Source organism: Mustelus asterias, chromosome 7, assembly GCF_964213995.1.
Source record: "Mustelus asterias chromosome 7, sMusAst1.hap1.1, whole genome shotgun sequence".
NCBI lineage: Eukaryota > Metazoa > Chordata > Chondrichthyes > Carcharhiniformes > Triakidae > Mustelus > Mustelus asterias.
In genome coordinates this window covers 38,057,564-38,082,103 of record NC_135807.1, presented here as the reverse complement: position 1 = coordinate 38,082,103, position 24,540 = coordinate 38,057,564, and the positions used below count along the sequence as shown (strand labels likewise).

At 44.6% G+C, this 24,540-nt stretch overlaps 1 protein-coding gene across 1 annotated transcript in view; it reads left to right on the top strand.

The window, feature by feature from the left end:
* Positions 1–23,790, top strand: part of LOC144495643 (uncharacterized) — a 66,853-nt gene extending 43,063 nt beyond the window's left edge. Inside the window, exons 3-9 of the mRNA XM_078215894.1 lie at positions 7,514–7,798; positions 9,584–9,669; positions 12,115–12,198; positions 13,826–13,972; positions 16,737–16,865; positions 21,813–21,935; positions 23,644–23,790. Coding sequence (XP_078072020.1) covers positions 7,514–7,798; positions 9,584–9,669; positions 12,115–12,198; positions 13,826–13,972; positions 16,737–16,865; positions 21,813–21,935; positions 23,644–23,658 — 869 coding nt within the window. The 3' untranslated portion in view covers positions 23,659–23,790. The remainder of the gene's footprint in view (positions 1–7,513; positions 7,799–9,583; positions 9,670–12,114; positions 12,199–13,825; positions 13,973–16,736; positions 16,866–21,812; positions 21,936–23,643) is intronic.
* The last annotated feature ends 750 nt before the right edge of the window (positions 23,791–24,540 follow it).

The following is a 24,540-nucleotide window of genomic DNA, read 5'->3' as shown; positions in this document are numbered from 1 at the left end:
CAGTGGATGTAAATGATTCTATGGTGTAAATCAAAAAGAGCAGGGATTCTTTTCCTGTGTCTCAGCCAAAATTCATCACCCAGCCAATACTTCCTGATGATCTGTTTCACTTGTCTCGCTGTTACTTTTAGAGTTTGCTGTATGCAAATTGACTGTGATGTTTCCTTACATACCCTTTATTGTAATAATTTGTACATGTTGGGTGAGTGGGACACACTGGCAAGGGCACAGGAACAGGAGTCAGAAATTCAGTCCTTCAAGCCTGTTCTGTCATTCACTCAGAACATGACTGACCTATATCTTAGCACCATTTACATTGAAATAATTATTTTACTTCTGAAGTATTTTATACACTGTAAGGGGCTAAGTGATGTTCTGCAGTTGTGAAAAGTGCTATTTATTGCTGAATTGTTTTGTGTCATAGAGCATTGCACAAAATGTTTGCTCCTGCCCACTCGCTCCAATTCACACGTATAAAATATTGTAAAAAAGGTGGGTGAGGGACACTGGCAAGGGCATTGATGTAGGGTCAGTAGTTAAACCCCTCTCAGCCAGTCAGTTACCATAGAATCCCTACAGTGCAGAAGGAGGCCATTCGGCCCATCAAGTCTGCACTGACTACAATCCCACCCAGGTGCTATCCCCTTAACCCCACATATTTACCCTGCTATTCCCCCTGACACTATGGGGCAATTTACCATGGCCAATCAACCTAATCCACACATCTTTGGACTTTGGAGTTAGATTGTGACTGATCAGTATCTCAACACCATTTACCCAATTTAGCTCCATAACCTTTGATACTCTTGCCAACAATTAATCTCAGCCTTGTAAACTGACCCAACATGTGCGGACTTATGGAGGTGTAAATTCCAGATTTTGCTATGCTTTGTCGAGATTTTTGTTCTGACTTTAATTGTATCCACTCTCATTCTGGATTTCCCCACCTATATTTTTAAAAATTGTTCTTGGGATGTGGCCTTTGCTGGCTAGGCCAGCATTCTTTGCCCATCCCTAATTTCCCTTGGGAAGGTGCGGTGAGCCTTTTTCTTGAGCTGCTGCAGTGTATTTGGTGTAGGTACATCCACAATGATGTCAGGGAGGGTGTTCCAGGATTTTGACCCAGTGACAGTGAAGGCATGGTGGGGCTATAGTTTCATGCCAGGATGTTGTGTGACTCAGAGGGGCACTTGCAAGAGTGATGTTCCTATGTGTTTGCTTCCCTTGTCCCCCCTACTTGGTAAAAGCTGTGGGTTTGACATGTTGGCATGTTGCTGCAGTGCCTCTTGTAGATGGTACACTGCACCATTGGTGAGAGGAGTGAATGTTTGAGAGTGATGGTGCCAGTCAAGTGGGCCACTTTGTACTGGATGGGGTTACACATCTTGAGTTTTGCTGGCTTGCAATCACTTAGGGAAGTGGAGAGTATTCCATCACAGTCTGGATGTGTGCCTAGTGGATGTGCAGGCTTGGAGGAGTCAGGTGATGAGTTATTTGCTGTAGAAAGCCCAGCCTGTCACATGCCCTTGTAACCACAGTATTTATATGGTTTGTCCAATTATAAGTTTCTGGTCAGTGCTAACACCGAGCGTGTTGATATTGGGGATTCAACTATGGTAATGCCATTGAATGTCATGGGGACACATTGGAAATGGTCATTGCCTGACACAAATGTTACTTGCCACTTATTAGCCAAGCCTGAATGTTGTCCAGGCCTTGCTGCATATGGACATGGACCGTTTCAGTACCTGTGGAATTGTGAATGACACTGAACACTGTTTACTGAACTTCCCCACTTCTGACCTTGTTTTGGAGGGAAGATCATTGATGAAGCAGTAAAGCTGTTGGGGCCTGGGGCACAACCATGAGGAGCCCCTGCAGTGATGTCCTCGGACTGAGATAATTGGCCTCCAAAAAAACACAATCACCTTCCTTTATTACTCCAACCAATTTACCCCCTGATTCCCTTTGAATCCAATTTTGCTAGGGCTCCTTGATGCCATGTTCAGTCAGATGCTGTTTTGGTGTCGAGGGCAGACACTCTCATCTCAGCTGTTTTTGTCCATGTTTGGACCAAGGCTGTAATACGTTCTGACGCTGAGTGCCTCTGGCTGAACTAAACTGTGCATCAGTGAACACTTTATTCCTTTTGAAAATGTTACTTGATAGTATTGCCAATGACATCTTCCATCACTTTAAGCAATATTCGGGTTTCTATTCTTCATGTAGAGTGGACAACCTCACATTTTTGCACGTTATCCTCCATCTGTCAATTCTTGCCCACGCACTTAACCTTTTTACTTATTTTTTTAACTTTATTTTGTTTATTAGTCACAACTAAGGCTTACATTAACACTGCAATGAAGTTACTGTGAAATTCCTTAGTCGCCACACTCCGGCACCTGTTCAGGTCAATGCACCTAACTAGCAAGTCTTTTAGACTGTGGGAGGAAACCCACACAGACACGGGGACAACATGCAAACTCCACACAGACAGTGACCCAAGCCAGGAATCGAACCTGGGTCCCTGGTGCTGTGAGGCAGCAGTGCTAACCATTGTGCCACCGTCCCGCCCACACCTATTTATATCTCTTTGCATCCTTTTCATATCCCCTTCCCAACTCATCAATCTTTATACCGTCAGCAAATTTGGCTACAATGCAGTAGGTCCCTTCATCAAAGTCCTTAATGTAGATCATAAACATTTGAGGGCCCAGCACTGATCCTGTGGTACTCCCACTAGTTACCTTTTGCCAACCTGAAAATGATCCATTTATCCAGACGTTCTGTTAATTAGCCAATCCTCTCTCCATGGTAAAATATATCACCTTGGAAACCATAAGCTCTTACCTTGTGCAGTAACCTTTTATATAGCATCCTGCTGAATGCTTTTTGGAAGTCCAAATACACTACACTTACTGCTTCCCCTTTATCCACAATGCTTATTATATCCTCAAAGACTTCTAATAAATTCATCAAATATGATTTCTCTTTCATAAAACCATAAAACTCAGAGAGTGGTGAATCTGTGGAATTCCCTTCCACAGAAAGTAGTTGAGGCCAAAACATTGTGTGATTTCAAGAAGAAATGAAATATAGCTTTTGGCGCTAAAGGAATCAAGGGATATGGAGGGAAGGCGGGATCAGGAATTTGATGATCAGCCATGATCAAACTGAATGGCAGAGCAGGCTCGAAAGGCCGAATGGCCTACTCCCAGAAAGCATTTCATAGAATCCCTGCAGTGCAGAAGGAGCCAATCTGTCCATCGAGTCTGCACCGACTACAATCCCACCCAGGCCCTATTCCTGTAACCCCATATATTTACCCTGCTAACCTCCTGACACTAGGGTCAATTTAGCATGGCCAATCCACCTAACCCGCACATCTTTAGACTGTGGGAGGAAACCGGAGCACCCTGAGGAAACCCATGCAGACATGGGGAGAATGTGCAAACTCCACACAGACAGTGACCCGAAGCTGGAATTGAACCCGGGCCCCTGACGCTGTGAGGCAGCAATGCTAATCACTGTGCCGCCCTGTTCCTGTTTTCTACGTTTTCTATGTCTATGTTAAGCCTCCCTGATTGTACCATGATTTTCTAAATGTCTTGCTACTACCTCCCTTAAGACTTGAATCTAGCATACGACCCCTGAATAACAATACTTCCCCTCAATCATTTATGTGGATAAAACAATGTGGATACCTTGCCTAAATTGGAAGTGATCGAATCTAGATCATGGTTCCATTTTGCCCACTTCAATCCAGGCTGACAATTCCAGAGCAGTACCGAGGGAGTGCTAACCTGTTGGTGGCTTCCTTTCAATGAGACTTTTTCCCATGAAGGAGAAATGAATAGGTTTGGGAATGACGATTGGTTAATGAGATGATTTGATTAGATAATAGAGGTAGCAATCTGGAATGCACTGCCTGAGAATGTGATGGGGGCAGATTCAATTGTGTCTTTCAGAAGGGAATTGGATATGGGCCAGAAGACAGAAAATCTGATGGGGTATGGGGAAAGGGCTTGGGAGGGGGTGAGCTAAACTAGGCCCAACTGGCTGAATGGCCACCTTGTGTTATAATCATTCTCTGATCCTTTGGCGTGATCACCTCCTGTTTAATTGCAGATTCATTGCACTGTTTCAGATGTGAAAGCATCGGGTTCGATCCCATGTAACTTGCATGATCATCCCTTTTGTCATTTCATCTCTCCTGCCTTTTTTCTTGCCTTCTTTCGTATGTTTAGTAACTTGCTCCATCTCTTTCTGGTGATAGAGTCATAGAGGTTTTCAGCATGAAAACAGGCCCTTTGGCCTAACTTGTCCATGCTGCCCTTTTTTCTTTAAACCCCTAAGCTAATCCCAATCGCCCGCATTTGGCCCATATCCCTTTATACACATCTTACCAATGTAACTGTCTAAACGCTTTTTAAAAGACAAACTTGTACCCGCCTCTACTACTACCTCTGGAATTTTGTTCCAGACACTCACTGCCCTGTGTGTGAAAAATTTGCCCCTCTGGACCCTTTTGTATCTCTCCCCTCTCACCTTAAACCTATGCCCTCTAGTTTTAGACTCCCCTACCTTTGGAAAAAGATATTGACTATCTAGCTGATCTATGCCCCTCATTATTTTATAGACCTCTATAAGATCACCCCTCATCCTTCTACGCTCCAGAGAAAAAAGTCCCAGTCTATCCTGCCTCTCCTGATAACTCAAACCATCAAGTCCCGGTAGCATCCTAGTAAATCTTCTCTGCACTCTTTCTAATTTAATAATATATTTTCTATAATAGGATGACCAGAACTGGACACAGTATTCCAAGTGTGGCCTTACCAATGTCATATACAACTTCAACAAGATGTCCCAACTCCTGTATTCAATGTTCTGACCAATGAAACCAACCATGCTGAATGCCTTTTTCACCACTCTGTCCACTGTGACTCCACTTTCAAGGAGCTATGAACCTGTACCCCTAGATCTCTTTGTTCTGTAACTCTCCCCAACGCCCGACCATTAACTGAGTAAGTCCTGCCCTGGTTCAATCTACCAAAATGCATCACCTCGCATTTATCTAAATTAAACTCCATCTACCATTCGTCAGCCCACTGGCCCAATTGATCAAGGTGCCGTTGCAATCGGAGATAACTTTCTTCACTGTCCACTATGCCACCAATCTTGGTGTCATCTGCAAACGTACTAACCATGCCTCCTATATTCGCATCCAAATCATTACTATAAATAACAGTGGACCCAGCACCGATCCCTGAGGCACAGCGCTGGTCACAGGTCTCCAGTTTGGAAAACAACCCTCTACAACCACCCTCTGGCTTCTGTCATCAAGCCAATTTTGTACCAATTTAGCTACTTCAGCCTGGATCCCGTGAGATTTAACCTTATGCAACAACCTACCATGCGGTACCTTGTCAAAGGCCTTGCTAAAGTCCATGTAGACAACATCAACTGCACTGCCCTCATCTACCTTCTAGGTTTACCCCTTCAAAAAACTCAATCAAATTTGAGACATGATTTTCCACTCACAAAGCCATGCTGACTGTCCCTAATCAGTCCTTGCATCTCTAAATGCCTGTAGATCCTGTCTCTCAAAATACCTTTCAACAATCGTGAGGCTCACCAGCCTGTAGTTCCCAGGCTTTTCCCTCCAGCCCTTTTTAAACAAAGGCACAACATTTGCCACCCTCCAATCTTCAGGCACCTCACCTGTGACTATCGATGATTCAAATATCTCTGCCAGGGGACCCGCAATTTCCACCCTAGCCTCCCACAAAGTCCTGGGATACACTCCATCAGGTCCCGGGGATTTATCTACCTTGATACGCTTTAAGACTTCCAGTACCTCCTTCTCTGTAATATGTACACTCCTCAAGACATCACTATTTATTTCCCCAAGTTTCCTAACATCCATGCTTTTCTCAACAGTAAATACTGATGAGAAATATTCATTTAGGATCTCATCCGTTTCTTGTGAATCCACACATAGATGACTTTGTTGATCTTTAAGAAGCCCTACTCTCTCCTTAGTTATTCTTTTGGCCTTTATGTATTTGTAGAAGCTCTTTGGATTCTCCTTTGCCTTATCTGCCAAAACAATCTCATGTCCCCTTTTTACCCTCCTGGTTTCTCTCTTAACTCTACTCCTACACTGCCTGTACTCTTCAAGGCATTCACTTGATCCCAGCTGCCTATGCATGTCGTGTGTCTCCTTCTTCTTCTTGACCAGGGCCTCAATATCCCGAGTCATCCATGGTTCCCTACTTCTACCAGCCTTGCCCTTCACTCTAAGAGGAATGTGCTTACCCTGAACCCTGGTTAACACGCCAAGCTGAAACGTTATCTTTGTTTCACTCTCCACAGCTGCTGTCTGCGTTGCTGAGTACTTCCAGTATTTTTCTGTTTTTGTGCCAGATTTCCAATTTTTTGCTTTATCTTGGTGTTGCATTTTCCAGGACATCTCAACATGCTTTACAGTCAATGAAGTAGTTTCGAAGTCTAGTCATTGTTGTAATGTAGGAAAACATGGCAGTTTGCCTACATCAACATCCCTCGAACGAGCATTGGAGAAGTGATAAAGTTAGTTTGTTTTAGTGACACTGGGGAGAAATCATCTGCTCTTCTTCCAAGTAGTGTCATGGAAACCTTTCATCTACCTGAGAGGGAAATAACACCTCTGATAGTGTTGTATTCCCTCAGTACTGCACTGCGATGTCATCCTTGCTAATGTGCTCAATTCTCTGGAGTGGAACTTGAATCTTTTGACTCCAAGGCGAGAGCGGATTGAACTTTAAATTGGTGTTCCCACTAACTTGCATTGTTTAAATGTTTATTTATTAGTCACAAGTTGGCTTACATCAACACTGCAGTGATGTGAAAATCCCCTAGTCGCCACACTCTGGTGCTTGTTCAGACACACTGAGGGAGAATTTAGCATGGCCAATGTATCTAACCAGCATGTCTTTTGGACCGTGGGAGGAAACCGGAGCACCCGGAGGAAACCCACACAGACACAGAGAGAACATGCAGACTCCATACAGACAATGACCCAAGCCGGGAATTGAACCCGGGTTGCTGGTGCTGTGAGGCAGCAGTGCTAACCACTGTGCTACCCATTGATCTCAAGCTGCTGATGCAGATCTTGGTGTTCAGTGTTGGGAGCTATTCACAGCTCTGAGAATAGCCTCTTGCAAACATCTAGACCCACAAAATTCAAACCAGGGAACCCAATGATGAAGACTTGATAAGCATAGTGGGGTCCTGAACTTCCATGGGCTGGACTCCTTGAATTTAGAAGCCACAAATGGCTCACATACAGAGTTGTCTTTTAAAACCAAGTTTGGAATAATCTCAATGCCACTTGCTGATCTTTCCTTCTCTTATCAATTTGGTGATGCCTCTATCTTTTCAGCTGGGTTTCTCAACATTAAAAAATAAATGAGTCTAACTTGTAATAAAAACATTCTGTCTCGCAAGATCTTCAAAAGACCTATTTTTGTAGCCCTGCAGATCTCTGCACAGTTGGAGCAGTGCCGTCGAATGGAACATCCACACTCTGACCGAGCTGAAGCCAGATCCTTGGACATTGAGAGCGACCGCCCGATGCACCACGCTTTCAGTCCGTCAGATTCAAGTTCCTCCAGTGAGAATGAGCTGCCATTCCCGATCCCACTTCGAGATGCCAGGAGCAGGATCTCTCCCCAAGAGGACTCCATTAAAACAGAATCCAATGAATCCCAGATCTCAGTGAGGCAGAGGATAAATGAGACCACCTCTGTAAACAAAGGTAATTAATGTTCCTTCCTTTAGAGCAGGAGGTCACCTGTCCCAGCCTGTTTGTGACTCCTGGCTGGAACCGCACCAGTGTGATTGACTTTTGTCTGCAAACCCTTTCTTTTCAAACACTTAGATTCCTACAGTGCAGAAGGAGGCCATTCGGCCCATCGACTCTGCACCAACAACAATCCCACCCAGGCCCTATCCTCGTAACCCCACATATTTACCCTGCTAATCCTGTAACCTACGCATCCCGGGACACTGAGGGGCAATTTAGCATAGCCAATGCACCTAATCCGCACCACATACCTTTGGACTGTGGGAGGAAACTGGAGCACCCGGAGGAAACCTATGCAGATACGGGGAGAACGTGCAAATTCCACACAGACAGTGACCTAAGCCGGGAATCAAACCCAGGTCCCTGGAGCTGTGAGGCAGCAGTGCTAACCACCGTGCCGCCCTTAACATAACTAGAATTGGACAATAAGTCTTGATCTTGTCAGCAATCCCCCACATTGTTAAATTGATCTATAACATGTATAGAGAAAGGTTCATTCTGAAATACAGGGCATGAGGAAAAAGGCCTGGGCTTTCTGATTAGGGCGAATCTCTGCTGGGGCCTGCCTCAGGATGGTGCCTATCCTAACCCTGGCCGTGTTACCAGTTCCAGAGTGATTTTACGTGCTTGTAATAGAGAATTGAGCCAAACCAGGGCAGAGTTTTATCTGGACAATTCCAACACACTCCTGGCTGGAAACCACATTTCACTCTCCGTAAACTTGAGGTCACCCAAAATCCTGCTATCTGTGTCCTAAAATAACCCCATTCACCCGTCATCCCCGTGCTTGATGACCCATTTTGAGTCCTGGTTATCTAATGTTTCACTTTTAAAATGCCCCTCATTTTCAGAAGCCTCCATGGGCTCACCTCTCCCTATTTCTGTAATCCCCTACAGCCCCAATATCCTCTCAGGTGTCTGCACTTCTCTATTTCTGCCCTCTCAATTATCCCTATTTTAATCACTCCACCATTGTTGGTTATGCCTTCAGCTGGGTGCAGTGTAATTATTTTCCTTCCAAAACATTCATCATATCCCTCAGGACAGAGATTGCTTCGATGTTTTGTGATGTGGAGATGCCGGTGTTGGACTGGGGTGGGCACAGTAAGAAGTTTCACAACACCAGGTTGAAGTCCAACAGGTTTATTTGGAATCATGAGCTTCCGGAGGGCTGCTCCTTCATCAGGTGAGTGGACCTGATGTTTTGTGTTTTAAGGGTATTGGGAACTATGGAACAATGATGGTTTAATAGAGATTAGTTCTATTTAAATTGCATAAATGGCTCAAGAGGTTGAATGGTCTACTCCCATTCCTGTTTCCCTTTCTCTCACCAGAAATCTCTGGTTCAGGAGCTAGTTAGATGCACCCCGTCTGGATAACGAAGATTAGTTGTCAGAGGGGACCAATTAAACATGTGAAAAAATCATGTGTTAAAGAGTACAGAGAAAGAGCTGAGAAATGGGATTCAAGTAAATTAGGAGCTTTGTGATGTCGCTGGAGAACAACTTTATGATGTCACAGGCGAAGGAATGCTAAACAAAATGGTCACTTAGTCTTCCTCTAATCAGTGGCCCTTGGCTACAGAACACGACAACAAAGATTGAATGAGGCACTGACTAATGCTCAAATATATCCTTTTCTGGGGCATTGCACTTCCCACTTAATGTTGCCTTTTTTCTCAAGTGCATTTTTGATGTGTGCCTCTGTTTCACTAATGCAGCTGCTTTGTGTCACTAGGGTCTTGCAATGAATCAGACAGTGATGACTCAGTACCTGAACTGGAGGAGCCTGAAATCCCTGTTCCAATAGCTGGACAGGAACAGGTTGGTGAAAGCCTTTTCTGAATGGCCATAACTGTCTACAGCTGTGCGGTGAAGGTCCTTCGCCATAACATGATTAGGTTGTTGATTCATTGCCTGGGAATTCCACTCATGAAAAAACCTTAGCCCTCAGCCATGCGAACTGCTGCATAGAAACATCCTGGGAGCAGCCATTTTATGTACAAACCTCCTTGGAGGAATCCTACATGTCTAAATGCTCTATCTGTTATACAGAATCATGACAATCTACTGCTATGACATTTTAAATCAGAAACTTTGGCTGATATAATCAGGTACAACTGTTTAACCTTTGGGATATGGATTTCAACCTAATTCGATTCAATCCCCTCCCTATGTTTGGTTCTAAGGTTCCTAACATATAGAAGTCTTTATGGATGGTTCCCTTTGGAGATGGGCTTAAAGTGCATAATGCCTAGAACTTGCCTTATATTTACATTAAAATGACAATCTTACTTGAGAAATATTATTATTGACGTTAGCATTTGAAGTGTATGGAGAACAGGCAGCGCATTCCAGATCGTCACCGCCCTCTGGGTGACAACGTTTTCCCTCACATCCCCCCGAAACCTCCTGCCCCTCATCTTGAACCTATGTCCCCTTGTGACTGACCCGTGGACTAAAGGGAACAGCTGCTCTCTATCCACTTTGTCCACGTCCCTCATAATCTTGTACATCTTGATCAGGTCTTCTCTGCTCCAATGAAAACAACCCAACTCTACCCAACCTCTCTTCATAACTTAAGTGTTCCATCCCAGGCAGCACCCTGGTGAATCTCCTCTGCACCCCCTCCAATGGGAAATGCTATTGACAGTGGCAGTTGTGGTCAGAAGATTGATGCCACAGGGTGGGGGTGGGGGGTGGGCAGAGGATCCTGTTCATTGCCTCTAGTCTCTTGTCACAAACCTTGTTCCATTTCCACCCAGTCCACTTTCCTGTCTGCTCTCTCAGACTGAACCAGACTGTTTGCAACCTTGGTGTTGTATTTCATCCTGAGCTGGACTTCCGACTCCATTTCCATTCCGTCAGGAGCTCTGCATGCTTCCACCTATATAGTATCACTATCTCTGCTTCTCCCTTAGCCTACCTGCTGCTGAAATCCCCGTCTATGCTTTGGTTCCCTCTGGAGTTCTCTGTTTCAGTGCTCTTTTGGCCAGTCTCCCATTTCCACCCTCGAGACACCCTGAGCTCATCCAATTATGCTACTTGTATCCTAACCTGCATCGTGTTCTATTCACCCATTCACAAACTGACCTATATTGTCACCTAGTCCACCAAAGCCTCAATTAAAAAAAAACTCTCAGCCTTGTCTTCAAAACCCTCCCTGGTCTCAGCCCTCCCTACCTCTGTAATCTCCTCCAGTCCTACGACCCGCCCAGGAATTCTGAATTTCTTCAACTGTGACTCTTTGGCATCCCCCACTTGCATTGCTCCACCCTCAGTGCCTGTGCCTTTCAGCCTTCCAGAGCTCTGGAATTCCCTCTGGATGTTTCTCTCTTTTAAGGCCTACCTCTGGGCCTAAGCATTTGCTAACCTAGTCTAATGTCTCCTCCTTTCTCTCGCTGTCAATTTTTCACTCTTGTCAAGCACCATGGGACATTTTACCACATAAAAGATCAGAGGTGGAATTTTCCCGTCCTGCCCGCCAGGGGAATCATTAGCAGGCGGGGCAGGATCATGCAAAGGTCTGTTGAACTCGGGTGGAATTTTCTGGGTCTTGGGCCGCGCGAGATCCGAAAATACCGCCCAATATGTAAATACAAGGAGTTGTTGTATCTGTGCTCTGAATATTTATTGGTCAAGACGGGAGTTCTACTCTGGGTATGGTAACGAATTAGATACAGGGTAAAACTTTCTCTGCACAATCCTATCAATGATGTGGAGGTGCCAGCATTGGACTGGGGTAGGCACAGTAAGCAGTCTCACAGGTTAAAGTCCAACAAGTTTATTTGGCACCCGAGCTTTCAGGGCGCTGCTCCTTTATCAGGTGAGCTCGTGCTACCAAATAAACTTGTTAGACTTTAACCTGGTGTTGTGAGACTACTTACTGTGCCTATCCTATCAAACACTGGGTATAGTAATGAGTTAGATGCAGTGTTTGATAGGATAGTGTAGAAGAAGTTTTACTGTGTATCTCATTTATGTTATACCTGAAAAGAGTGTTTGTTGGAAAGTGCTGAGGTAGCTTTGCTCTGTATCTAACTTTTGAAAGTAGCTGTCCTGGGGATTTTGATGGAACAGTGTCGAGGTAGTTTTATTTTCTATCTAACCCATGCTGTACCTGAACAGAGAGTGGTTGATGCTGACGTTTGGGAAATAGAAACATTCCCCAGCATTATCATTTCTCATTCAGTGAGATCAACAGTTCACTCTGGTGCCTTTGTATGTGAAATTCAAATTTCTCTCTTTTTGAAAAAATAACTCTTGCAGTCACAGTTGGCCCAAGCGGTTGGGATTGGTGACGAACCTGTCAGCAAAGCAAAGCAGAGCCGGAGTGAAAAGAAGGCACGAAAGGTGAGCCAAAACATACATACACGGGCACATGGATCCACACAAATACACCGCTATGTACTCATAAGATACGAGAGATACAAGACATATAAGCAGCACACAAACTGTCAAAGATACAGACATGAATATACGATAACATCATATGGATACGGCGATGTTATATTACTGAATTAACAATCCAGAGAATGTCAGTTCCTACTTCACCTTGATAGATTGAGGTTTAAATTCATAGAAGTTAAAAAATTGGTATAATTTCAAGTGACCATGAAGCTGCCAGTTTGTTGTATAACCCCATCTGTTTCACTAATGTCCCTTAAAGAAGGAAAGCCATCTTTACCAGGTCTGATCTATATACAGCTCCAGTCCATGAACAATACTTAATGGCCCTTTGAAGTGATCTAATCATAGAAATCATAGAAACCCTACAGTACAGAAAGAGGCCATTCAGCCCATCGAGTCTGCACCGACCACAATCCCACCCAGGCCCTACCCCCATATCCTTACATATTTACCCACTAATCCCTCTAACCAACGCATCTCAGGACACTAAGGGCAATTTTTAGCATGGCCAATCAACCTAACCCGCACATCTTTGGACTGTGGGAGGAAACCGGAGCACCCGGAGGAAATCCACGCAGACACGAGGAGAATGTGCAAACTCCACACAGACAGTGACCCAAGCCGGGAATTGAAGCCAGGTCCCTGGAGCTGTGAAGCAGCAGTGCTAACCACTGTGCTACCGTGCCGCTCCCTGGAATCTAGAAAGATTATCAAACCATGACCAGCAGTTAAACAAGAACACACCCATACCTTCACACCACTGCATTGAGTTACGCAGAGACAAACTAAATCCCCAACTGAGTTCAATGCGGTGGATGATGATCTGTATCTTTCCTGAAAATGAATGACTCTCTGGAATCACAGAGTGATGCAGGGTGACACACACTGACTCAATGGGAGAGCCATGTTCAGTGACGACTGAACCTGCCCACACTTTCTCACACCTAATTATAAACTCCAGGCTCTGAGGTGAGCAGGACTTCCAACTAATGACAAAGTCAGCAGCCGGTAACCTTTCACATGGATTTTACAAATGTGTTGTAACCAATATTCTCACTCTCACTCTTTTTCTTTCCCCTTTATTCTGTCTCACTCTGATTCTCTCTCCCCCACTGGTCTCACTCTTCCCCCTCTCTTGACATCTCTCTATTTTTCCTCAAATTGTCTCTCTCATTCTCCTGTCCATTCGTTCTTTGTATGCCTCTCCTTCTGTTTGTCTACTCTCTCCCCTTTGGTCTTTCCTTCTCTGTCTCGCTCCCCCTCACCTTTCTGCCCTGCTATATCTCTCTTTCCCCCATGCCCCTCATGTCTCTCACTATATTTTTCCCTCCACCTCAATTGCTTTCATTCCAACTCTTTTTATTCTCTCTTCCTCTCCCCCTCTGTCACATCTTCATCTAACTCAACCCAACATTCTCTCTGTCCCTTCCATCTCACTACCACTTGCTATCTCCCCATCTTACTCCTACTCTGTTTCTCTCTCTCCCTCACTCTGTCTCTTTCTCTCCCCTCTCGCTCTTTCCCTGTCTTTACCTCTGTCTCCCTCCCCCGCCCCCCAATCCTGTTTCAGGCGATGTCCAAGTTGGGGCTCCGTCAGGTACATGGTGTGACGAGGATAACAATCAGAAAGTCTAAAAACATCTTGTTTGTTATAACGAAGCCAGATGTTTTCAAGAGTCCCGTGTCCGACATCTATATTGTCTTTGGAGAAGCAAAGGTGAGCATTAGTAACTATGACAACCAATAAAAGCCTTATTGGGCATTTCTGAATATTGGCTTGCTAAAGATTAAATAAAATATGGGGGGTGGAATTTTATGAAAAGAATTCTAAGCGCTGAACGAGTGCGAAACGGGAGAGAATCGTGTCAATTTTCTGACCAAGCTCCCAGTTGCAATCGTACGTTAAAAAGAGTGCCAGGATGCGATTCTCGCCAGCAGGGGTACAGAGCCTAATCTCGCTGGCAAAGCTGGCTGCTGAGCCCTTGGGACAGCGATCTCCCAGTGTACTGGGAAATATCCTGTCATTCTCCCGCCCCTCCCCACGGACATCGGGACCCACCGCCAATCATTTCCTGTGTCGATCTCCTCGGCCAATCAGAGTAGCCTTTGCAAATCAATCAGCGTCCTTGTGGTATAAATTGTGATTGTTTGAAATTTGGCATTCCATTCTTTATCCTGGTGAGTGCAAGATAAAAAGATTCAGCAACATAACCCTCTTTTCACAATATTTTCCATATTTGTTTGATTCTTTTAATGGTTTAAATGTTTACCCTTCAAGCTTCTATACACAATGGAATTCAAGCCAAGTTCATGCAGTCTGCCCCCAGAATTTCATCCCTAGTTTAATTCTGGTGAATCTGCACTGAATTCCCTTCAATCTTTCCTACGGGGTGGTGTCCAAAGCTGACAGCGGTACTTCAAATGAAGTCTGATCAACAGTCCATACAACAGAAGCATAACCTTCTCCCCATTGCCGTTATCTGCAAAGGGGCCAGTGATTGGGCAAAGAATGGGGACAGAGTTATAAAGGAACTGAGGCCTGCCATAGGGAATCATGGTAAGGAGTCTAACAACACCAGGTTAAAGTCCAACAGGTTTATTTGGTAGCAAACGCCACTAGCTTTTGGAGCGCTGCTCCTTCGTCAGGTGAGTGGGAGATCCACATAGGGAATTATGGGCAGGGAGTGTGGGGGTATGGAAGAGCTGCCAAACCTGTTCTGCTAGTTTCTCATCCTTGGAGACTTCTAGCACAGAAAATGCATTCCATATCATGGAATCATAGAATCCCTACAGTGCAGAAGGAGGCCATTTGGCCCATCGAATCTGCATCGACCACAATCCCACCCAGGCCCTATTCCCCATAACCGCATGCATTTACCCTAGCCAGTCCCCCTGACACTAACGGGCAATTCAGCATGGCCAATCCACCTAACCCGCACATCTTTGGACTATGGGAGGAAACCGGATCACCCGGAGGGAACGCACGCAGACATGGGGAGAACATGCAAACTCCGCACAGACAGTGACCTAAACTGGGAATCGAACCCGGGTCCCACTGTGCCACCATGCTGCCTAATCATCCTGCTGCACACACAAGTCATGGATGTTTGGTTGATGTGTTCGGAAGGTCGTCGCAGGCCATGGACCACACACCCCCCACTCCCTCCCATCCCCCTCTCATCCCCCAACCCGCCGCCAGCACCCCCTCATCAAGAGTCAGTGGAAGGATTGAGCAAGACCAAGGTAATTATCTGCACTCCCAGTGCCAGTTGTCAGCTGCAGCGCAGTTAGTGATAACCTCTCTTCTGAACCTGAGACTCAATCCCCACTTGAGAGACTTGAGCCCCCAATTCAGGCTGACACTCCAGTACTGAGTGAAGTACAGAGGGAATGCTGCACTGTCAGAGGTGTTGCCTCCCATCACAGGCAGATGTAAGGGATTTCACAGAACTACTGGAAGAAAATAGTTAGCGAGTGTCCTGACTAACATTTATCTCTCGACGTATGGCACCAGAAATAGATCTTCAGCTTCGTTGAAGAGTTGTATGGACTCGAAACGTTAACTTTGTTTTCTCTTTCCGCAGTTGCTGCCAGACCTGCTGAGTTTTTCCAGCACTTTCTGTTTTGATTTCACATCTTGCATTCATTTATTCTATTGTCATTTGAGGGATCTTGCTGTGTCTCCATTGATTGCTGTGATTCCTACATTACGTGGAGATGCCGGCGTTGGACTGGGGTAAACACAGTAAGAAGTTTAACAACACCAGGTTAAAGTCCAACAGGTTTATTTGGTAGCAAAAGCCACACAGGCTTTCGGAGCTCCAAGCCCCTTCTTCAGGTGAGTGGGAATTCTGTTCACAAATAGGACATATAAAGACACAGACTCAATTTACATGAATAATGGTTGGAATGCGAATACTTACAGCTAATCAAGTCTTTAAGATACAAACAACGTGAGTGGAGAGAGCACCAAGACAGGCTAAAAAGATGTGTATTGTCTCCAGACAAGACAGCCAGTGAAACTCTGCAGGTCCAGGCAAGCTGTGGGGGTTACAAATAGTGTGACATGAACCCAATATCCCGGTTGAGGCCGTCCTCAAGAGACAATACACATCTTTTTAGCCTGTCTTGATGCTTTCTCCACTCATGTTGTTTGTATCTTAAAGACTTGATTAGCTGTAAGTATTCGCATTCCAACCATTATTCATGTAAATTGAGGTCTGTGTCTTTATATGCCTTGTTTGTGAACAGAATTCCCACTCACCTGAAGAAGGGGGTTGGAGCTCCGAAAGCTTGTGTGGCTTTTGCTACCAAATAAACCTGTTGGACTTTAACCTGGTGTTGTTAAACTTCTTACTGTATTCCTACATTACAACAGCGACTGCACTTCCAAGACCAGTTCACTGCCTGTAAAGGGCTTTGGCATGACTTGTAGTTGTAAAAAAATGCTATAAATGCAAGTCTTTGCTCTTCTTTTCTAGATTGAGGATCTGTCCCAGCAAGCTCACAAGGCAGCGGCCGAGAAGTTCAAGGTTCCCATTGAGCATGCCACGCTGGTCCCCGAAACAACTCCCACTCTCACAATTAAGGAGGAGAGTGAAGAAGAGGAGGTAAAGTACTTTTACAGCATTTTGGATGTCAAACCTCAGTAAACAGGAGGTGGAGATTGGAGAATCCTTTAAGTGCTCCAGATCTTATGTTTCCTGTGAGGTATTACCTATTCGCTTTCCTTAATTTGAGTTCTAATACTATACAAGGGACAGAATAGCTTCAGTGATAGTTTTGAAGGGGTGCCATTACACACCATCCAGTTGGAATCTGGGGCAAACAAAGCAGCCATATTAGATTCAGGCTGGAAATAAACAGCTCGTTGATTCAGTGGGTTTTATGCTTTACTTTTCAAAAACAAATCCGAGGAAACGTATATAAATAGAAAGGAAAATAAGCGCAACACTCAAAATGGCAAAACAAATTAATGCAATACCCCGTAGTTAGGCACCAACGATCAAAAATTGAATGCGAGGGGGAAGGTTAATCTTGAAAGGGGTGTCAACAGCCAATCTCAAGATGAGCAAGAGATCGAAAAGTAAATTTCCGGCTAAGGTGATCATTGGGAACAGAAACTGTAATCCTGTCAACAATGGGTTTGAAACAGCGGCAAATACTTGCAAGTTTATTAAGGGTTAAATGACCAAACTCGTAGCCAACACAGAGACTACAGGAGATGATTTGTAGCAGAAGACGGCACATCCTAGCCAATTGAGCGTAACCTTTTCTCCTCCCCCTCTTTTCTCCTTCTGATCTCACATTACAATGGTCTCGTTTCTTAAGCTCAGCTGAAAGGCCACCCTGTCCCATGACCTTCATTCTAGGTTTTATCTTTGATATTAGTGGTGCAACATACCAAAGGCTTAAAATCTCGGGACATGACATAAACTTCCTCATTTATTTGTTTTAAGAATAAACTTCTAGATGTATTTATAAGTTTAGAATTATTGAAGGTTATTTTATATGACGACATATACAGCCTTATAGATTTCTTGACGTTCTACAAATACTGTACTGCCTGTCAGCAACACTTTCATTTTATAATTATAAAAGTAAAATTAATATAAATGGATTTGTTTTGTATAGAATGGATTCCTTCACTATCTCTTGATCTTTAACTGGAACGTAGTCACCATGTTGACTGGTTAAGTTCCAAAGGACATAACAATGAGGAATTTTTAAAAACTTGTTCATGAGATGTGGACGTTGTTGGCTGGGCCAGCATTTATTGCCCATTCCCGACGACAGTTAAGAGACAACCACATTGCTATGGATCTGGAACCACATGTAGGCTAGACCAGATAAAGATGACAGATTTCCTTCCTTGGTGTAAGAAGGAAAGATTGGGGCGGGTGGGAGGATGGGTGGAGTTGGGTGGAGACTTTTTTATCCAAAGGGGCAACATGCAAGTGGGATTGGTCACCCCAAGAAGGACATCAAAATGGACTAAATAAGTAGGGTCAAGACTAATTGGATTTGGGGAATTCAAAATGGCAAGTGGAAGACTAATTAAAAAGCAATGGTTGGGCCCAATAGTCTTTACACCTTTACCGTTGCTATAAATTACTGATTCTTACTATGACACAATTACATCCATATGAATGAAGAAAAACTTAATTCTCTTAACCTAGTTTATATAATTTAGGCTTCAAGAAGATCCACCATTATCTACTAAGGGCGACTGGGGATTATCGCAGTGATTTCCACATCCAGTAAATTAATTTTTAAAAAGGAAAGGTTGCTGTTCGCATTCCTTCATAGTCGTCAGCAGTTTTCCACTGTTTTCCTTGATATCATTGACTGACATCGGGTGGTGACGAGGGTCTCGGCCCCAGACTGGAGAGCTAGCAAGACCCCCCTGTCGTCTCCTTTTGAGAAGGCCCCCTGCATCATATGGTCAGGCACTTAACAGGCCAGTGGTGGGCCTCCCCCAAGGATCATGGGTCCTGGGGGCGGACGTTATGCCTGCCAAGAGCTGCTGAGCAATTAGAGGCTGCCAGCTCTTTAGTATTAAGCAGCACCATCAGGGAGGCTGTAGCTGCTGCGAGTGCTACATCAAACTGAGATCTCAATTGATAGGGACACAGACATGGGTGAGTGGTGGCAGAAGGGGGTTGTGGGGCAAGAGGGTAGGTTGGCAACTAATGCAGGGGTTCAGCTCTCAACAGATCCAAGGGACACCCCCCCCCCCCCCCCCCCCCCCCCCCCACCACCCCCATGCTCTCCACATGGCATTAATTCCCAATTGAGTGCCTCAGTTAGCCTTGGGGATAGAAGACCATCCATGGAGCTGGCCACCATGGACTTGCATGGGATGGAGCTGGGAATGTGGCAGGGTCCCCACTTGCCCCACTACCCTCCCACCGACAAGTTCACCATGGGGGCGGGCACATGATTTCGCCCACCAATGCTAGGGCTGATTGGATTCCCAATACTGATGGAAAGAGAAAGAGGGAGGGCCTCAACTAGGTTCGCAAGCCTTTTATATTCACTGAAAGAAAAATTGAACTCGAGCCAGATAACCATTAGAAGATAACCATTAGTGCTTGATGCACAATGGCACAACCAGGAACAGGATGCTTGTTGTGGAGATGTATAATATATTGAAAAGGTAACTAAATATATTAAAAAGGTCTACTTTTGTGATTGAAGGCCTGTGACCAGTGGTGTACTACAGGGATTAATGCTGGGACCATTGCTGTTAGTTATATATATTAACGACTTGGATGTGAATGTAGAAGGTATAATTAGTAAGTTTGCATGAAAATTGGTGGTGTTGTTGAAAGTGAGGAGGATAGTTTTAGGCTAACAGACAGATATTAATCAGCTGGTAAATTGGGCAGAGCAATGACAGATGGAATTTAATCCTGATATACATGTGAGGTGATGCATTTTGGGAGGTCTAATAAGGATAGGAAATACACAATGAACGGTGGGTTCCTAGGGAGTATTCAGGAACAAAGGGACCTTGATTTACAAGTCCATAGATCCCTGAAGCTGGCCCCACAGGTAGATAGGGTGGTAAAGAAAGCATATGGAATGCTTGCTTCATTATACAGGGCATAGAATATAGGAGCGGGGAGTTCTTGGTAAAACTTTATAAAACATTGTTTAGGCCACAAATGGAGTATTGTGTGTAGTTCTGGTCACCACACTATCAGAAAGACATGATTGCAGTGGAGAGGATGCAGAGAAAATTCACCAGGATGGAAAGTTTCAGTGATGAGGAGAGATTGGATAGGCTGGGTTTGTTTTCCTTGGAGCAGAAAAAGGCTGAGGGAGGATCTGATACAAGTATATTAAATTATGAGAGGCATAGATAGGGTAGACCTTAAAAATCTTTTCCCTGTGGCAGAGGTGATTAAGACTAGAGGGCGTAGGTTTAAGGTGAGGAGTAAGTGGTTTGGAGGGGATCAGAGGAAAGATTTTTTCATCCAGAGGTGGGTGGAAAGATGGAACGCGTTGCCTGAGAGGTGGTGGAGGCAGGTATTCTCACAACATTTAAGAAGTGTCTGGACGAGCACTTAAATTGTCAAGGCATAGTAGGCCGTGGACCAAGTGCTGGTAAATGTGAGGTAATGCATTTTGGAAGGTCTAATACAGATAGAGTAAATGGCAGAACCCTTCAGAGTTGTGGGGAAAGATAGGCAAAGGGATCTGAGTGTACAGGTACACAGGTCACTGAAAGTGGCAATGCAGGTGGAGAAGGTAGTTGAGAAGGCATACAGCATGCTTGCCTTCATTGGCCGGGGTATTGAGTTTAAAAACTGGCAAGTCATGTTGCAGCTTTATAGAACCTTAGTTAGGCCGCACTTGGAATATAGTGTTCAATTCTGGTCGTCACACTATCAGAAGGATGTGGAGGCTTTGGAGAGGGTACAGAAAAGATTTACCAGGATGTTGCCTGGTATGGAGGGCATTAGCTATGAGGAGAGGTTGGAGAAACTTGGTTTGTTCTCACTGGAACGAGGGAGGTTGGGGGGGCGACCTGATAGAAGTCTACAAGATTATGAGAGGCATGGACAGAGTGGATAGTCAGAAGCTTTTTCCCAGGGTGGAAGAGTCAATTACTAGGAGGCACAGGTTTAAGGTGTGAGGGGCAAGGTTTAAACGAGATGTATGAGGCAGATATTTTACAGAGTAATGGGTGCCTGGAACTTGTTGCCAGGGGAAGTAGTGGAAGCGGATACAGTAGTGAATTTTAAGGGGCGTTTTGACAAAGATATGAATAGGATGGGAATAGAGGGATATGCTCCCTGGAAGGGTAGGGGGTTTTAGTTCAGTTGGGCAGCATGGTCGGTGCAGCTTGGAGGGCCGAAGGGCCTGTTCCTGTGCTGTAATTTTCTTTGTTCTTTGTAAATGGGATTAACATAGACTGGTATTTGGTCGGCATAGACATGTTGGGCCAAAGGGCCTGTTTCTGTGCTGTATGACTGATTCTATGAGAACATAAGAACACAGGAAAAAGCAACAAGAGTTGGCCCATTGTACCTGCTCTGCCATTCAACATGATCAAAACTGATCATCTTCATCAGCCCCACCTTCCCAGCCTACACCCTTAACCTTTAGTTCCCTTAGTATCTAAAAATCTATCAGTCTTCATATATTCAGTGACTTTCTCTACACCCTAGCTATGACTGTGACATTACATTCTGCACTCTCTCCTTTCCTTCTCTATGAACAGTATGCTTTGTATAGCTCACAATACTTTTCACTGTATACTAATACATGTGACAATAATAAATCAAATCAAAAACTAAGCATCCACATCACCTTTGGAATAAAGAGTTTCAAAGATACTTTGAATAAAGAAATTTCTCGCCATCTGAGTCCTAAATGGTTGACCTCTTGTACTGAGACTGTGACCCTTAATTCTAGACTCCCCAGTCAGGGGAATGGTCCCTCCCCGCATCAAGACAATTACCCCTCATCCCAGGAATCTTTATTGCACTCCCTACTGAGGTTAGGAATGCTCCAAGGGTAAATGCTCTGTGTTTGCTACATTTCAGCTGGATGAAACAGGACTCGAAGTGAGAGACATAGAGCTGGTGATGGCCCAGGCAAACGTCTCCAGAGGAAAAGCTGTGCGAGCACTCAGGCACAACAAGAACGATATTGTCAATGCTATAATGGTGAGATGCTTTTGCCATTTTTCTTTTATATTTACGTCATATTTATTCTTATTTTCAGAAAAGAAACCACTTAGCATGTTGACTGTGATGTTTGTTGGGGAAAGGTGGATTGGATGAATACTGGCCTGATCCTTCATCTCTGGACCCTGGATTAAGCTTGGTTCAGTTTAATGTGTTTGAGAGTCTCCATACTGTGACTGCGATTAACGTTGAGTGGCACGCTGGTACAGTGGTTAGCACTGCTGCCTCAGTGCCAGGGGCCCGGGTTCAGTTCTGGCCTTGGGTGACTGTCTATGTGGAGTTTGCATGTTCTCCCTTTGTCTGCGTGGGTTTCCTTTGGATGTTCTGCTTTACTCCCACAATCCAACGATGTGCAAGTTAGGTAGATTGGCCTTGCTAAATTGCCCCTTAGTGTCCCAGGATGTGGGGGTTAGGGGTATTGGCCGGGTAAATACGTGAGGTTATGGGGATAGAGCGTGGGTAGAATGCTCTGTCGAAAAGATGGTGCAGACTCAATAGGCTAAATGGCCTCCTTCTGCACTGTAGGGATTCTATGGATTGTATGAATTGAGTGACGTGAATCTGGGGCCATCTCATTCCCACTCCCGAACACAAAGGAAAATATTGCTGATTCTGGAAATCTGAAATAAAAACAGAAAATACTGGAAATTCTCAACAGCAGAGGAAAAAATTGACCTTGAAAGCTATTGGATTGTTGTTAGGAATTCAATTGATTTATTTAATTTTCCTCAGGGAAGGAGTTGCTAAGCAACCCAGTCTGGACCTACATCTATACTTCCAGTACCTGGTTGACTCTTAGGCTGGAATCAGAGCGGGCGGCGGGGCGGACCATGGAAAGATCCAATGATCTCAGGCTGGATTTTATGGTTTTGGGACAAGTGAGGCCATAAAATCCAGTCCTTAATACCCTCTCAGACCATTCAGTTGTACAATCAAATAGCTTTCCATGTTTGACAATGGATGAAGCTTTGCTGGTGTGTTGCCCACATCCTGAGGATATCATCCCACAGGTAGCTGGAGAGGGACTTTAGCCGCTGGCTGGAATGCCAACAGCCTGTAGCAAAGTCAGGCCATGTTGCTGTAAACCATCATTCCCAACTGGACCAGGGGGATAGGGTGTTGCGCAAGAAGCATGTGTGGAAAAGCAGGTGGCAAAGTGTTGCTCACCAGCTCTCAGCTACGTATGGGGATAGAGACAGGGAGTCAATGGGATAGGGCTAATAATATGCCATTGGGTTGGGGGAGGGAAACACAGGCATGAGTCTGGGACAGGAGGATGCCTAAGCCCCTTGCTGGCAGACCATGCAATGTAAGAAAATTCACCTTAAATGGAATACTCTGCTTTCAATCCTCCTCAGACAGGTCCTTAACTGTCAGGGAGGTTCTAGTGGCTTCCTCATGTGGCCAAAGTTAAAACCTATTTGCATATTTGTTGAAGGATCCTGCTGAATGCCTCTGCCAGTTACAGGTTAATGTTGAATCCAGAGGGATCCAGGCCAGACATGAGTGGGTAAACACTCATATCAATTTTTTAACTGCTTATACGTTCAGTTGTTGCCAGGTGGGTCAAAATTGAGTCACGTGGATTAGACAGTCAGCCTTGGGCCACCGGTGAAGGTGAGTTAGACCTGAGGCTTTAGCATTTGTACAACCATTTATATATTCTCTTTTCTTTTATTTCCTCTAGGAATTAACAATGTAAGCCGCAAAAAGATCTATTTCTATATATAATCGCTGGATATTATCAACATTATAAACTATAACCAAACTGTAAATCATACAAGTTTGCATCTGTTATACCACTAATAAACTCAACCAATAGAAACCAAACCAGAGCTTGCTTGTATTTGTTTGAATGGACAAGGGGAAGGTGAGGGGTACGAGTGAAGATTGTTGTGAGTTCAAACCCCACTCCAGAGACTTGGACAGATAGTCCAGCTGAGACTTCAGTGCAGTATTGACCAAGGTGTTGCCTTTCAGATGAAATGTTAAACCACCTGCGCTCTCAGGTGAACGTGAGATCCCAAGGCACAATTAGAACAGGAGAATTCTACCCTGTCCAATATTTATCCCTCCACCACCATCACTAAAGCAGATTACCTGGTCATTATCTCATTGCTATTTGTAGGACCGCGTCTTGAGCAGTTTCCCTCCTGTATTTCTAACATTATAAAAGTGACTACACTTCACAAATATTTGTCTGTGGAGCACTTTGAGATGTTCTGAGATTGTGAAAGGTGTCCTTTAAATGTAAATTGGTCCTTTCTTTCCTTCACTGTCTTTCCAAAATGAGATGAGTAGGTGGGGCTAGACTAGACTCGATGGTGATGTCCTGCATGGTTGAATAATCTTGCATAGCTCGCTGCCTCAACCATCCCCAGTGATTGAATTAGATTGTCCAACCAGTTGGTAAGCCTTGGGCACAGGTAGGTCTCAGATTTGAACCCTACTTTTTGTTTCATTTGGGCAGGTTTTGGGTAAGCTCTGAGCCTCCCACCTCCCCAGCCATGGTGGAATAACCTGCAGACATTCACTTATCAGGGTTCAACCATGCATCAAGGCACTTTGATGAGGTGGAATTATT